We start from the raw sequence: 12,912 nt of genomic DNA on the forward strand, positions 1-12,912 counted from the left end.
CACCAAATCGATGATTCTGCCTCAATTGAGGATCCTTTAGACAAACAAATAGTCTCCAAATTAAAGGAGCTTACCAAATGGCGGGTAAACGCTTGGAAGTCAGCAACTGTCTTATCTGTATCCAAAGCCCTATGGGCATGGACCGAAAACATGGAAACAGCGCTTCTTCAAAACGTCCCTAGGGAAAATATAGTCAAGGCTTTGGATGAATCATGGCTGTCAGCAGACGTCATCGGTGAGACAGCAGTGGATACAATTCGATACTTTGCAAGATCAATACTTGTGATAGCCATATGGGTATTGTGGTCAAAACTATGGGCAGCTGACACTTTCAAAACAAAATTAGTATACCGTATTTGATCAGCTTATAGCACGCATTTTTTCCCCCTTAAAAATCAGGGGGAAATCGTGGGTGTGTGTTATACACCGATCCCCTGCCGATTGTGAGGCTGTGGGCGGCTTTCGGCTGCCTTCGGCCTTTCTCGTTGGCCGAGAGCGGGCGAAAGCTGCCGAGATACACAGGACATCAGGCACTGTATCTTGGCTGCGGCATTGTTAAATGGCAAAGCTGAACATGAAACTGACAAGGCTGCAAATGACACTGACAAGGGTGCAATGATGGACAAGGCTGCATGACAAAGCTGCAAATGACACTGACAATGGTGCAATGATTGAGAAGGCTGCAGCTAGACACTGACAAGGCTGCATTGATGGGCATTTAAATGTAAGTTTTTTTTCCCTTAAACTTCCCTCCTAAAAGTTTTTTTTCCTTAAAATTCCCTCTTAAACTTGGGGTGCGTGCTATAAGCTAGCAGGTGTTATACGCCGATAAATATGGTAAATACAATTTGCTGGTTTCCCTTACTTGTAATACCGGCAACTGCACTGAAAGCTGATAGACGGATCAGCTTGGGTTGCTGACATCATGGGCTTGCTGGACAAGTGTCCTTATAATAAAAGCTAGCAGCTACAGTATTTGTAGCTGTTGACGTAAAAAGTTTTCTAATACAGGCTGGAACTCGGCTTTAAGTTTACAAATAACCATACATTGAAAGTCAATACACTGTCACATTTACAAACTAATAATGAAAACAAGTTTTATTTCAAGTGATATATAAAAGGGTCTTTTTTCGAACAGGTGCACTTTATACATAATGAAGTTTTTCTTTATAAATTAGAACCCATCACCCACAAATATAATAATAAAAAAATACAAAGAAGGAAAAAAACACTTTGAATTTTGTCATCTTAGGAACAGTCATGAACGGAAGCACGAGTTTACAGCAGACCTGTTAGTATCAGCAGTTCACAAGACAACAGTCTTACGGCACAAGAGTTTCAACAAGCGTGTCAGCAGGCACTTGAGACAAAACACTGTGGAGACCAGATGCTCTTTCTGGGGAATTCACTGATAAACCAAGAGTTTTACAACAGGTACAGTGAGCGCAAGGCCCCATACACATTGGTTGCAGTGAGTGTATTTGATTGCATCCTAAAACGCTGCACTTATATAGGCTGTGCACAGACTACCCTAGAGCCACCAGGAGATATCATGGATGCAGTTTAACCCCAAACTGGAGCTAAAGGGCTCTTCAAAGGTTTCAACGAAGCTACTTCAATCTGTCTGAAAGCTATGAAAATGCTTTGTAAAAACATAAACACACTTCTATCATACAACCAGAAACCCATATGTACAAGGCCTTTATTCTTCAATTACAACGATCTACAAAAAGAGTTAGTGCCAAAAGTGTTGCAGCCTATATAAACATATGTGCCTAGGGCATTACAATTGTCTTTTATATGACCACAGAGATCAGTATATATTAGCTGAGGGAAGGATAGTTACCAGATCCCAATTGCCATAGTTCAGTGCAGTAAGGTAAAACAAAAAAGTAACATCTAAATGGTTATTGGATGAAACAATTGTTTTTTCTTTTTATGTCAAGGAATACCAAAAACGTCTGTACTTAAAGAAATAAAGGAGCTTCCACTGCTGGCCTCCTTTCAAAAATACTTGTTGACCATTCAGGACTGCAGTACTTTTTGACTCTTTGACCTGGAACAAGTATATAAATTACTAAGTAAATAGGGAAGAATTAATGCATAACGGTTCTTAGTCAGTCTCAAAGTACTGAAGCTGCTCAATCACCATCCACAGCCAAGCAAACAGCATTTTCAGAAAGATTAGGAATAGGAATCTCAATATTCTTTCAATGTAGACTGCTTTGAAAGTAGAAGGAAAGGCAATACAATGAACTCACCTTTTAAATGTTGTCTGCTTACTGCTTTTCCACTTCCTGCATTCAGTTAGTAATAAATCTCAATGCAATACATTTTTTTTTCTACTTTTTCCAAGTGGTCACATGACCTCAAACCTCCAGTTTGCATCTATTCTACCAAAGCTGACAAAGGTGCTGAAACCATAGAGCTGCAATGTAATTCCGCCAGCACCCTCAGCTCTAAGTCACTACGGGGCTCGAAAGAGTTCATGCCCACCAACCACTCCATCGAACTGAAGTGTTGCGGTCAATTGACTGCTTGGAAAAAGTTATACGAACAGAATGCAGAAACTAGAATGGCAGAGGGAGGACAAGGTTTAACAGAGACTGTACTGCTCATCCTTCTACTTTAGCTATATAGTGAAAAACTAAATTAAATCTAAAATTTATTCAAGGGTAATTTGGTCAGGACCAAGCAATGTCATAACAAACCAATCGGACTTATTGCAACCAGTGTGTATAAAGCCTAAAGTGGGACCACTCTCTATAAAAAAAAACTGACATCAAGTAGGTAACATATCTATAAAAAAAAAAAAAAAAATAAAATAAAACACTCCATTCCTGGAAACAACACTTTCCCCTATTAGTGGCACTGTCAGCGGGTGTGCAAATTACATTAGGGGTCCCGGAATGGTGGCAAGAATTCACCTACTGTGGTCCAGAAATCTCGTGCGGGCTTTATTGCTTTGCAGCCATGGGCCACTTGTTAAAATGAAAATACTATTTTAGTACTACCAGTTAAAACACAAAATGACATGTCTTGCTCGGGTATCTGCACCAGTTGTAGTGCAACAACTATTATATGGGCCAGAGCTACAGCTTGCACAGCTGAGCAATACAATTGCTATAAGGGTAACAAGGCACTCCATGCCGAACATGGCACACTCGTATGAACAGAATCAGACAGTTCCTTAATAAGGTATTAGAAAACAACAGTCACTCCCTCCCCATGTTGGCTGCAGCAGGGGAACAAACTTCCAATTTAGGAATGTGTTTATGTTATGCAAGTCACCGAGGTGCATGGTCCAACTGATGCGGTGGAACCCACATTCTCTTGCTACTGATCCAAGGGTGCATAGCAGGAGAGTAGATGCATGTTATACACACACGGTTGGAAACTAGGGATGAAATCATAGCTAGTCCAGATACAGTCCCTTACAATGACCTCAGACATCAGTGACTGGCAGGCTGGCATCATCTATATCAACACCCAAATCTGGCGGAACAATGGATGTAGTATTGGACAACAAAGGGATTATTTTGCTAGTCTGGTTTCCTGGAGAGACAGTCTTGATCTTGGGATATCCTGGTTGGGCCTTGGTAAAGGTGCTAGATTCGTCCCTATCCCGATATGGTGGCCCGGGGTCAGAGTGCTGAAGTCGGGCGGCCGAGTGAGGGTGACTGAAGGAGCGAAAAGAGGAGCTGTGCTCGGAATATGTGGTGGGGGCCTCCTGCAAAAAACAAAAAAAATCAAAAAACAAAGAAAGAAACAATCACGGCTAATTTGAACAGGTTAGTAAATCAGTGTCGGGCTCAAAACAATGAAACAGCCAGAGAGTGAGTCAGCAACTGTAAGATCAAGAAGCAAGGTAAGCGGTTATATAAACTTGATTATTCCTTCACGTCCTTACAAGAACTGCATAAAGATGAAGGAGTTCATAGCCACTTGACTGCGTGTGAAGCCCTCTGCTCAAAATATATCCATGAGTAATTACATTTTAACACACTGTATTGTTCTGGCATCCTTAACTACGAGTTGAAGGCACGTTCAGGCAGAGCTGTAAAAAGGCTGTTAGGGTTATAAGTGTAACACAAAGCAGTTTAATGATGTGATCGGTTGGTCTCGGTGACTTCCTGAGATTAGGCATGCTTTGACAAATGTTCAAACATGTTGCATGCAAGCATAAGAACGTTATGATATGGTACAGCTACGTACATGAAACCCACTGAACAGATGAGTGGATGGGGACTGTGTGGACATGGGGGTTGGTTAAATGGTATGGGGAGGCAGTGATTGGTCAGTACTGTGGGCATGCATGGCTGCCCATATACCTCGGAATACAGGGGTTTGAAAGACGTCTGACCTGTCGCATCTGCAGAGAGACAGGGCAGGGTGGGAATTAAATACACCTTAAAAGTAGGGTAGAATAAAAGAAAAGATGAAAGGAACAAAAACAGCTGCTGGCAAAAGATTCATCAAGGGGCCTGTAAAACGAAGATTACACACATTTCGGGATGAACTAAAGACAAGTTCCTAGACATAAAAGGTATATATATTTTTTGGTAATAATCAACAGTCTCCTACCTACACAACTGCCTCAAAGTTTAACAAAGGCAGCTTCTAACAAACAAGCACAACATGGAGATTTTGCCATCGATGCAATAGGAAGGAAAAGGAAAAGCAATCTTATTGCCACAGTTCTACCCATCCTCAATGAGATTTGTTTCAGCACCAGGAATTGTACGAATGCTCACAGTGCTTTTCATTCTCCATTCTTATACACAGAAGAGTGAATAATTGGGTTCTGTTCATCTGGAGATTTTCCAACAAGCGATAAAGAGCACCATCACACCCTGCAGCACAAACAGTGGTAATAATTGCAAGCAAGGTTTGAAATCTGAATCACTTATCAGGATCAAGGGTCTGGACTGCCATCCTATCCCATGGGCCAGTGAAACCAGAAGCATTTCTTACCAACTCCATCACTGATGTATATAAATTGAAGGTTTTAGGACTAAATCAGTATTAAAGCACTGGACAAAAATTTTGGCAACACTGAAAGTTGTGTTGCCTAGCTACTGTACAAGAAAAGCACACAACTGGGTGGAAAAAAAAAAAAAGGTAAAAAAAAAAAAGGTAAAAAAAAAAAAAAAAAAAGTAAAAAAAAATATATATAAATAATTCAGTGACAGAGAAATTGTGGCCAGCACAGACTAAAAGGTGGTACAAATGCAATAGGATCTAAAGGGCTGCACATTTGAAAACACCATGCACTTTACTGGTGATCATAAAAACACCATATACATCAACAGTAGATAACGTGGGAGCAAGCTGACACAGTCAATGTGTTTCAACCCGCTAGCTTGCTCCCACGATGTCTACTGTTGCTGTATATGGTGTTTTATGGATTACCAATAAAATGAATGCAGCCCTTTAGATCTTATTGCACTTGTTCCCATGGCTGCATAAGAAGGCTTGCACCTGAATACACTGGAGGGGAAAGCGGCTATGTGGCAGACCCACCTGGAGCAGCAGCATACACACAGAATACAAAGTAACTGAGTTTTCATGAATTTGTCTACAGGAATCATTTTTGAGAAGCAATTCATGAAGTGTCTATTGTGTTCACCTGACTTTCTAATTCGGTCTATATACAGTGGATATAAAAAGTGGATATAAAAAGTCTACACACCCCTGTTAAAATGTCAGGTTTCTGGGATGTAAAAAATTGAGACAAAGAAATCATTTCAGAACTTTTTTCTCCTTTAAAGTGACCTATAAACTGTACAACTCAATTGAAAAACAAACTGAAATCTTTTTTTTGGGGGGGGGGGGGGTTGAAAATAAAAAAACGAATATAATGTGGTTGTACACCCTCTTCTAACTGAGGATGTAGCAGTGTTCAGGATTAGGCAAACACATTCTGATTCAAACTCATGTGAAATAGGAGTCAGTACATACCTGCCATCATTTAAAGTGCCATCGATTAACACCCAAAAAAGTTCAGCTGTTCTAGTAGGCCTTTCCTGACATTTTCTTAATTGCATCCTACAGCAAAAGCCATGGTAAGCAGAGACATCCAAGCCCGGCTAAATTTTGTAAAAACACATTTGAAGTCTCCAAAAAGCATATGGGAGAATGCTTTATGGTGTGATAAAACCAAGGTTGAACATTTTGGCCATAATTCCAAATGATATGTTTGGAGCAAAACAATGCATATCACCAAAAGAATACCATACCCACAGTGAAGCATGGTGGTGACAGTATCATGCTTTGGGGCTGTTATTCTTCAGCAGAAACAGGGGCCTTAGTCAAGGTAGAGGGAATTATGAACAATTCCAAATACCAGTCAATAATGGCACAAAACCTTCAGGCTTCTGCTAGAAAGCTGAACATGAAGAGGAACTTCATCTTTCAGCATGACGACTCAAAGCATACATCCAAATGAACAAAAGAATGGCTTCACCAGAAGAAGATTCAAGTTTTGGAATGGCTCAGCCACAGCCCAGACCAAGTCCCATTGAAAATCTGTGGAGTGGTCTGAAGAGGGCTGTGCACAGGAGATGCCCTCGCAATCTGGCAGATTTGGAGTGTTTTTGCAAACATTATCAAGTCAAGATGGCCATGCTGATAGAATCATACCCAAAAAGACTGTGTGCTGTAAAAAAAAAAAAAAAAAAAAAAAAATCAAAAAGGTGCTTCAACAAAGTACCGTATTTTCCGGCGTATAAGATGACCTTTTGCATGTAAAAAAATTGGCCAAAAAAGCAGGGGTCGTCTTATACGCCGGGTCAGCCCCTCGGATGCTGGCTGGGTGTTCGGTAATACTGTATGTAGCTTCAGCTACATACAGTATATACCGCTGAGCCAATCCTGGTGAGCGATGTATTCAAATGAATACAAAGCCTGCTCGGATTGGAGTAACAACCTCTGCCAATCCGAGCAGGCTACTCTGTAGCCTGCTCTGATTGGCTTGGAGAGTCAGAGCGGCGCGGGCTGATGTTACAGCCTCTGCCAATCCAAGCAGGCTTTGTATTCATTAATAGAATACATCGCTCGCCGTGAATGGCTCCAGCAAATGCAGGAAGAAGGAAGAAATATGAAGCCTCGGAAGCCTCGAAAGCCGGGTCCTCTTATACGGTAAGTACAGTTTTAAAAGCGTTTTTGTCCTGTAAGATTAGGGGGTCGTCTTATATGCCGGGTCGCCTTATACACCGGCAAATACGGTATTTGTTTGAGGTCGTGCACACTTATGCAACCATATTATTTGAATTTTTTTATTTTTACTTCCCTCCACCTAAAAGGTTTCAGTTTGTTGTTCAACCGAGTTGTACAGTTTATAGGTCACATTAAAGGTGGAAAAAGTTCTTAAATTATCTTTCCTTAATTTTTTTACATCATTAAAAACTGATATTTTTAACAGGGTTGTGTAGACTTTATATATCCACTGTAAAATGCAGCAAAGATAAAAAGTTTAGTTTCATAACCCTTAAAAGAGAAGTAAAAGGTTTTTTGTTTTGTTTTTCAATTTCATACATACCTAGTTAGATGCAGCATTGGTCTGATGATGCATCCATCCCCTGGTGCCTCAAACACTGAGAAACGAGCAATCTAACACCGCAATGGCTCGGATCCCCCAGCAGAAAGCTGCTGACTGTCAATCAGCAGGTCTCTGCTCTGCTCCCTTCTCACTCACTGGAGCACTGAGCAGTGGAGGGACAGGGAGCTGGGAACCGAGAGGCTGAGACTGTCAGCTTGACAGATCTCTATGATGTGAGCAGACTTCAGTCTGCCCTCTGCTGAAAACAGGTCACAGGATTCCAAAACTAATTGCACTCCTGCGATTCATAGGAGAAGCCCAGCCAAACGAGCTTTGGCTGGACTTCTTTCTCCGTTAAGGCCCCTTTCACACTGAGGTGTTTTTCAGGCGCTACAGCGCTAAAAATAGCGCCTTAAAAAAGCGGCTCAGAGGGCTTTCACACTGGAGCGTTGCGCTGGCAGGACAGTAAAAAAAAGCCCTGCTAGCAGCATCTTTGGAGCAGTGTATTCACCACTCCTACCCATTGAAATCAATGGGGCAGCGTGACACTACCGTCGGCAATGCCCCGCTGCAGCAGTGCGTTGTGGGCGGTTTTAACCCTTTTTAGGCCGCCAGCAGGGGTTAAAACCTCTAAAACTATGGTAAAGCAGCGCTACAAATAGCGCCGATTTACCGCCGACGCCCGCACCACCCCAGTGGGAAAGGGGCCTAAGTAAAATATCTGTCACAACCCAGTGGGGTTACAATGACATTCTAGGATGCTCTTGTTTATAAAAATGGCAAATGTTTCACTAAATTGGAAATAGCTCGGGTAGCTTTATTTTTATCTCTGCTAACAAAAGAAAAAATTCTAATTCAGAAAGGTCCAAAAATATCTAAGAGTTGCAACTCCCACAAAAAAACTTGATTATTAGTATAGAAATATTAAAACACCATGGATCCTATAAAACAAATCATGCTAAAATAAATAAAATGCTAAATGTCTAGAAGATTTCACTCATATTGCATGTACTATATGGGAACTCTTCATAAATATCAAAAGCATATACATGCACCATATATGGGATTTGCATCTAGTGTACAGGGAGATTATCTATCCTGCAGCCCCTCTACGATCCCCCTCCTAACTGACAGTGAGCCGGGGATCTTCTCCCCACACCCACTGTCCCAATTTGAAAAGAACCTTGCCACGCATGGCTCCGCACACCCAGCCATATTATTCATTTGCAGACTTCTGTGAATGAATGAACTATAAGTATCGACAACCTTTGCGGCTCATGGATGGCTTGAAACTACCTGGGCGCTGGTGAGTGCTCTAGTAGTTTATTGATTCTTCTGGTTATTAGCTGCCTGCCCATACAAGATATGAGCAGACAGCTGGGTGCAATGCTTTACAGGCTCCTTAAAAACGAAAAAAATAAATGCACATATTTTTACCTAAAAAACATTTACTTTTTTTTTTTTTTGAAGGTGAACGTATCCTTTAAGCACAAAATAATGGTTGTATTTAATATTTACCTCAGAGGGAATATATTTTTATATGCATTTATGATCACCAAACCAGTTTAAACTGCTTGTAACAGTATTTTTTTGCATATAGAAATAAAGTAATTTGTATTCTGTAAATGGAGCCCAGAATGTATTAAATATCAGGTATAATTACTATTCCCAGAATATCAATGATTAGCTTGGAATTGAAGTAGTAGATGTCATCAGTAGCTTATCATTAACAGTCGCGCAGTGACTAGTTCTGATTCTCCTATACACACACACACACACACACACACTTAAGAGTCCAAGTTGTGGAATTTTCTCATAGGACTGAGATTTGTACACACAGAGGAACTAGCATGGCCTTGCTGTTTTCATCTATAGAATACAGTTCTGTACATAGAGGAGAATGAAACATTCATTGGTGTCTTTGCATTAGCAAAAATCAGGAAACTAGATCACCATAGACATAAATAACCTGTCCTGTATGACTACACATCAGTCATAAACCACAAAATAGTTGTGTCCTGCAGCTTGCATACAGCCACCAGCACCTTCCACCTCAGATCTATACGTGGTGATGAAACCTACAGAAGCTGCTGATCTGGCTGGCCCACGCTGTGCCACAATAGCACCAGATACGGCTCGGATCCAGCTGTGCATTTCTTCTGGACTGTCAGCCTGCCAGGGGTGAAGACAAAACAGACATTATGTCAAGAATAGATAATAAATGTTAAAGCTGTAACACTATTTTAAACAAGCAAAGATTAACCATGCTATAACCAATACACAGTTAGGCACTGCAAGGTTGAAGAATGTTTAAAAATATAAGCATCTAACTCCTTAGGCTCGGTTCACACAGGGGGCGATGCGAGACGACACGACTTGCCGCACCGCGACCTGCCGCGACCTCAGCGGCGACTTGCAAATGACTTCTGTATAGAAGTCAATGCAAGTTGCCCGAGGTCACCCAAAAGTAGTACAGGAACCTTTTTTCTAAGTCGGAGCGACTCGAGTCGCTCCTCTTAGAACGGTTCTGTAGTACAGAACGGGGGCGACTTGTCAGGTCGCGGCACGGCAAGTCGTGTCGCCTCGCGTCGCCCCCTGTGTGAACCGAGCCTTAAGATAAAAACAACTTAATATTTTCATAAATATTTGACAGTTTTATCAAAATTCATCAATAAACATGTTTCAAAGGCTTTCTAAAAAATAATAAAAAATAAAAACGTATTGAACATTCAGGGAAAGAGTCCTTGTATCAGCTCCAAATTGTGACTTGGAGCTTACAAAGGGCTAGCACTAATTGCTCACAGCTGCCAGAATGAGGGACAGGACGATATATTAAAAAAAAGCAAGAATAAACTGCAACCACCATTAAAGTGAACCAATTTCTTTGCCCTACATGGGTGAAGCCTAGATTCACTTTAAAGTGAACCTTATTTTAAACTTTTAAAAGTAAAAAGGTAACAAAAACCCTTCTGTATGCAGCAGCACCCCCCCAATAATACTTACTTGAGCCCCCTCTCAATCCAGCAAAGTCCATGAGAGCCTTGGCTCTCTGGGGACGTGCTCTCCAGATTGGTTTCTGGCAGCAGCGGGAGCCATTGGCTCCCGCTGCTGCCAATCACAGACAGTGAGCCAATAAAGGGGCGGAGGGGGTGGGCTTTATGTCCATTCACACTCAGTGCCACCCCCTCCGCCCCGTTATTGGCTTACTGAAAAGCACACCTGCTTGCTGTGGGGACACCCAGCAGGAGAGAGGGTCCAGGAGCACCAGAATGGGACCCGAGAAGAGGAGAATTGGGGCTGCTCTGTGCAAAACTATTACGCACAGAGCAGGTAAGTACCCCCTTCATGACCAGGCCATTTTTTTTTGCGATACAGCACTATGTTACTTTAACTGACAATTACGTGGTCATGCGACACAGTACCCAAATACAATTGATGTCCTTTTTTTCCCCACAAATAGAGCTCTCTTTTGGTAGTATTTGATCACCTCTGCATTTTTTTTTATTTTCTGCGCTGTAACCAAATTACCAATAATTTTGAAAAAAAAAAAACTTGCCGTTTTACTTTCGGCTATAACACACATCCTATAAAAGAAAACGTTTAAAAAAAATCTATTTTCTTCATGAATTTAGGCCAATATGTATTCTGCTACATATTTTTGGTAAAAAAAAAATCTCCCAAATCACATATATGCAATGTGGGAAACCTGTGAATCCTGTATTTGTGTCACCTCATTGAAATCACACAGCACTCATGCGATCTATTGCAGCGGGTACAGTTAAATTAATGATAGCCTAAAATTGCCTGACTTGGATCGCATGGGTTTTCGGTGCGGCAAAAAAAAAAAAAAAAAAAAAAAGAGACAGACATGGATCCTGCACCATTTTGGTACAGATGCGGTGCGATTCGAGTCATACAAAATGGCTCAAAACACACCCCACAGATATTGGTGTACATCGCGCTGACATATCTAATAGCAGCCAGCAGTTACACTACTAAGTGTAAATCAAAATAATTTGTGATAAGTAAACATTTTTGTGCAGTGCTCAAAAAAATTAAAAAATTCATGTATATACAAACGAATAAAAAAAAAAAAAAGTGAACTCCACACCCTAACTAAAGTCCATGTGACATCATATAAAGCCCCATACACACCATCAGTTTTTCTGCTGAGTTTTTCCTTCAGATTTACCAAAACCATATAATAGGAGGTCAAACCTTAGGAGTTTCAATTTGTATGCAATCAGGCAGGTCCATGACACACATGGTTTTGGTAAATCTGAAGGAAAAACTCAGCAGAAAAACTGATCATGTGTATGGGGCTTAAAGGTTGCTTTGAAACAAACACCACAGTCTTTGAACAGACGGTGAAAACAAATTGTGTGACTAGAAGTGTAATTCCACGTGACATCAATGTTGAGGTGAAGAGACAGACAATAGAACCACCACCAGTTAGTGAGGAGGCTTAACGGAGTGAGAAGACTCAATGGGGCGAATGCTCAGAGAGTCAACAAGGCTTATGGTGCAACCATCAAAATATGGGACCTCCACACCTGGGCTCCAGATCAAGTTGTAAGACTTTGGTCAAGAGATGTCACAGTGAAGCGGTCCTCAGAAGCAGCCAACTTGTTAGACCAAATTCTCTCAAGTGTTCAAAATGGCATGATCAAAAAGCAGGGCTTGACTGATGCGTTTCGTCTAAAGAGACGACATCTGCCTCCTCACTAACCGGTGATGGTTCTATTGTCTGCATCTTCATCTTAACTTTGATGCCACGTGAAATTACATTTCTAGTCACACAATTTGTTTTCACCATCTATTCAAAGACTGTTGTGTTTATGTTTCAAAACAGCCTTTGTATAATCGCACATGGACTTTAGTTTGGGTGTGAATTTCACATCTTTTTTCACTATCATTAGACTTTGTGGTCATTGCACAGTGTATATTAGTTTGTATATACATGAATTTTTCATTATTTTTGAGCGCTGCACAAAAATGTTACTATACACCACACAGACATGGCATGGGATTTGCACAGAAATGCAGCGTCATTCCTGTGCGGATTACATGCCAAGGGCCACATCGCAGCAGTGTGAACCTAGGCTAAGGTGGGCATAGATGGATCCAATTCCATTTCACTGGTTCAACATTAGTGTGTGGCCATACCTGTTTGACAGCAGTCAATTGTTAGATTTGACAGGTGCAGTAACAGGCACAAATTGTTAATACGTGTGTGTGTGTGTGTGTGTGTGTGTGTGTGTGTGTGTGTGTGTGTGTGTGTGTGTGTGTCTGTCTCCTTTACACCATGGCCCCCTTCACCTGCTCGCCCTCTCCCCTGTGGAAAAATACTGCCACAATAAACTGAACAGAAT

General features: G+C 41.2%; 1 protein-coding gene across 4 annotated transcripts in view; it reads right to left on the reverse strand.

Moving 5' to 3' along the window:
• Positions 1 to 1,080: 1,080 nt before the first annotated feature.
• Positions 1,081 to 12,912, reverse strand: part of PLEKHA1 (pleckstrin homology domain containing A1) — a 101,161-nt gene continuing 89,329 nt past the window's right edge. For 2 of the 4 annotated variants that reach the window (XM_077455355.1, XM_077455354.1), the window contains exons 11-13: positions 9,623 to 9,712; positions 4,332 to 4,409; positions 1,081 to 3,730 (exon numbers count right to left, since the gene is read on the reverse strand). In XM_077455355.1, coding sequence (XP_077311481.1) covers positions 3,446 to 3,730; positions 4,332 to 4,409; positions 9,623 to 9,712 — 453 coding nt within the window. In that variant the 3' untranslated portion in view covers positions 1,081 to 3,445. The remainder of the gene's footprint in view (positions 3,731 to 4,331; positions 4,410 to 9,622; positions 9,713 to 12,912) is intronic. The other 2 variants (XM_077455357.1, XM_077455356.1) reach the window with 2 other exon arrangements.

The sequence above is a fragment of the Lithobates pipiens genome, unplaced genomic scaffold, assembly GCF_037356315.1.
Source record: "Lithobates pipiens isolate NorthernLeopardFrog02 unplaced genomic scaffold, aLitPip1_a1.2 Scaffold_25, whole genome shotgun sequence".
Classification (NCBI taxonomy): Eukaryota; Metazoa; Chordata; class Amphibia; order Anura; family Ranidae; genus Lithobates; species Lithobates pipiens.